The sequence below is a fragment of the Alligator sinensis genome, unplaced genomic scaffold, assembly GCF_000455745.1.
Source record: "Alligator sinensis unplaced genomic scaffold, ASM45574v1 scaffold1667_1, whole genome shotgun sequence".
Lineage (NCBI taxonomy): Eukaryota > Metazoa > Chordata > Crocodylia > Alligatoridae > Alligator > Alligator sinensis.
In genome coordinates this window covers 920,047-922,360 of record NW_005842504.1, presented here as the reverse complement: position 1 = coordinate 922,360, position 2,314 = coordinate 920,047, and the positions used below count along the sequence as shown (strand labels likewise).

Here is a 2,314-nt window from a genome sequence, read left to right as displayed (position 1 = left end):
GCAGCCGCGTGCCCGCTCGCGTGGTTGGACCTTGCGGCTTGCGGGCATACGAGGGCACCGGGGGCGGGGGCACGGCACTTCAGGGCCGCCCCCCCCGTCTCCCCCCAGGACTCCAGCCAGATCGGGCTGCTGAAGGAGCTGCTGGACCTGCAGAAGGACATGGTGGTCATGCTGCTGTCGCTGCTGGAAGGTGAGGGCCGGGGGGGAGGTAGCTTTGTGTCCGTCTGTCTGCATCTCCATCTGTCCTTCCGTTCCAGCGCATGGACCCGTTCCCCTGGCTGACCCGGCTGGCTGTGCGTCCATCTGTCTGTCCCTCTCTTTGGCTGTCCCCGTGCCTGCTTCTCTCTCCGTCCATCCGTCTGCTCACCCATCCGCACACCACCCTGTCTGTCCATCGTCTGTCCGTGTGAAAACCTCTCCATCCATCCGTCTTTCCACCCGTACAAATCCATCTGCCTGTCTGTACATCCACCCATTGGTTCATCCCCACACAAATCCATCCACCCATATATCTGTTTGTCCGTCCGTCCATCAGTTCAGCCATCCCCACACAAATCCATCCATCCATCCCCTGTGCCGCCCTGTTCATCCATTTCCCCCATACCCGTCTGTCCAGCCCTCTGCCCCCACGTGTACCCCACCCCATCCGTCCGTCTGTCTGACCCTCTCCTGCCTCCCCTCCCTGCAGGAAACGTGGTGAACGGCACTATCGCCCGGCAGATGGTGGACATGCTGGTGGAGTCCTCCAGCAACGTGACAATGATCCTCAAGTTCTTCGACATGTTCTTGAAGCTGAAAGATATCGTGGCCTCAGATGCTTTCCAGGACTGCATCACAGACCCGCGGGGGCTCATCTCCAAGAAGGACTTCCAGAAGGCCATGGACAGCCAGAAGCAGTTTGAGCCCTCGGAGATCCAGTTCCTGCTGGCCTGCTCGGAGGCCGATGAGAACGAGATGATCGACTACGAGGAGTTTGCCAACCGCTTCCAGGAGCCGGCCAAGGACATTGGCTTCAACATCGCCGTGCTGCTCACCAACCTGTCGGAGCACGTGCCCCACGATGGGCGCCTCAAGACCTTCCTGGAGCAGGCTGAGAGCATCCTGGACTACTTCCGGCCTTACCTGGGCCGCATCGAGATCATGGGTGCCAGCAAACGCATCGAGCGCATCTACTTCGAGATCAGCGAGACCAACAAGGCGCAGTGGGAGATGCCGCAGGTCAAGGAGTCCAAGCGGCAGTTCATCTTCGACGTGGTGAACGAGGGCGGTGAGTCGGAGAAGATGGAGCTCTTCGTCAACTTCTGCGAGGACACCATTTTTGAGATGCAGATCGCTGCGCAGATCTCCGAGGAGGAAGGCGAGAAGGAGGATGTGGATGAGGATGAGATTGAAGTCGGGGAGGCGGCGGCGGCGGGGGGGGGGGGGGGGGGGGGGGGGGGGCGGGCCCCCCTGCCGCTGCTGAGCCAGCCTCGGCCTTTGGGGAGTTTCTGGCCAGCGTCCTCGGCGTCTGCCACCTCTTCACCTACCGCAACGCGCGGCGGCAGCTGCGCAAGGTGAAGCGCATGACGCTCAAGGAGATGGTGACAGCTGTGGCCGGGATGCTCTATGCCACCGTCCTGGGGCTGCTGTTTTTTGTCGCCGGGATCCTCAAGGGCCTGCTGCTGCTGCTGTGGGCCACGCTCTTCGGCGGTGGCCTGGTGGAAGGGGCCAAGAAGCTGACGGTGACGGAGCTGCTGGCCAGCATGCCTGACCCCACGCAGGACGAGGTGCACGGGGACCTGGGGCCGCCTGATGAGGGGCAGGTGGCAGCTGAGGGCGAGGACGCGGCCGACTTCGCCGAACCCGGAAAGGAGGAGGAGGCTGATGAGACCCGTGAGGCCTTCGGGGTGGAGATGAAGAAGGACACGGGGCACTACCGCCTGGCTGCCATCGACGCGCCTGGTGGGCTGGGCGACATCGGGGACAGCACACCAGTTGAGCCACCCACACCTGAGGGCACCCCCATCCTCAAGAGGAAGCTGGAGGTAGGTCAGGTCGGGGTGGGGAACGTCGGGGTCTCCAGACACTGGATGCCTAGGATCTCTCCACTGCTCTGGAGAGGGGAGGGGGGGATCTCGTGGGTGAGAGCCCATCGCTCTGGGCTGGGCTGGGCTGGGCTGGGCTGGTTGCTGCTTCCACCTCTGAGCTGAGTGTGTGTGTGTGTGGGGGGGGCCCTCTGTTCCTTTCTCCCCCCTCAACCGGCTGTCCTGACCCTGCATCAGGTGGAGGTGGATATGGAGGGCGAGGGGGTTGAACCCGAGCCCGAGAAGGTGGA

The 2,314-nt window shown here is 63.1% G+C and overlaps 1 protein-coding gene across 1 annotated transcript in view; it reads left to right on the top strand.

Moving 5' to 3' along the window:
* RYR1 (ryanodine receptor 1) overlaps nt 1-2,314 on the top strand; it is a 45,730-nt gene that overhangs the window by 39,834 nt on the left and 3,582 nt on the right. Inside the window, 4 exon segments of the mRNA XM_025213073.1 lie at nt 5-190; nt 689-1,395; nt 1,398-2,024; nt 2,262-2,299. Coding sequence (XP_025068858.1) covers nt 5-190; nt 689-1,395; nt 1,398-2,024; nt 2,262-2,299 — 1,558 coding nt within the window.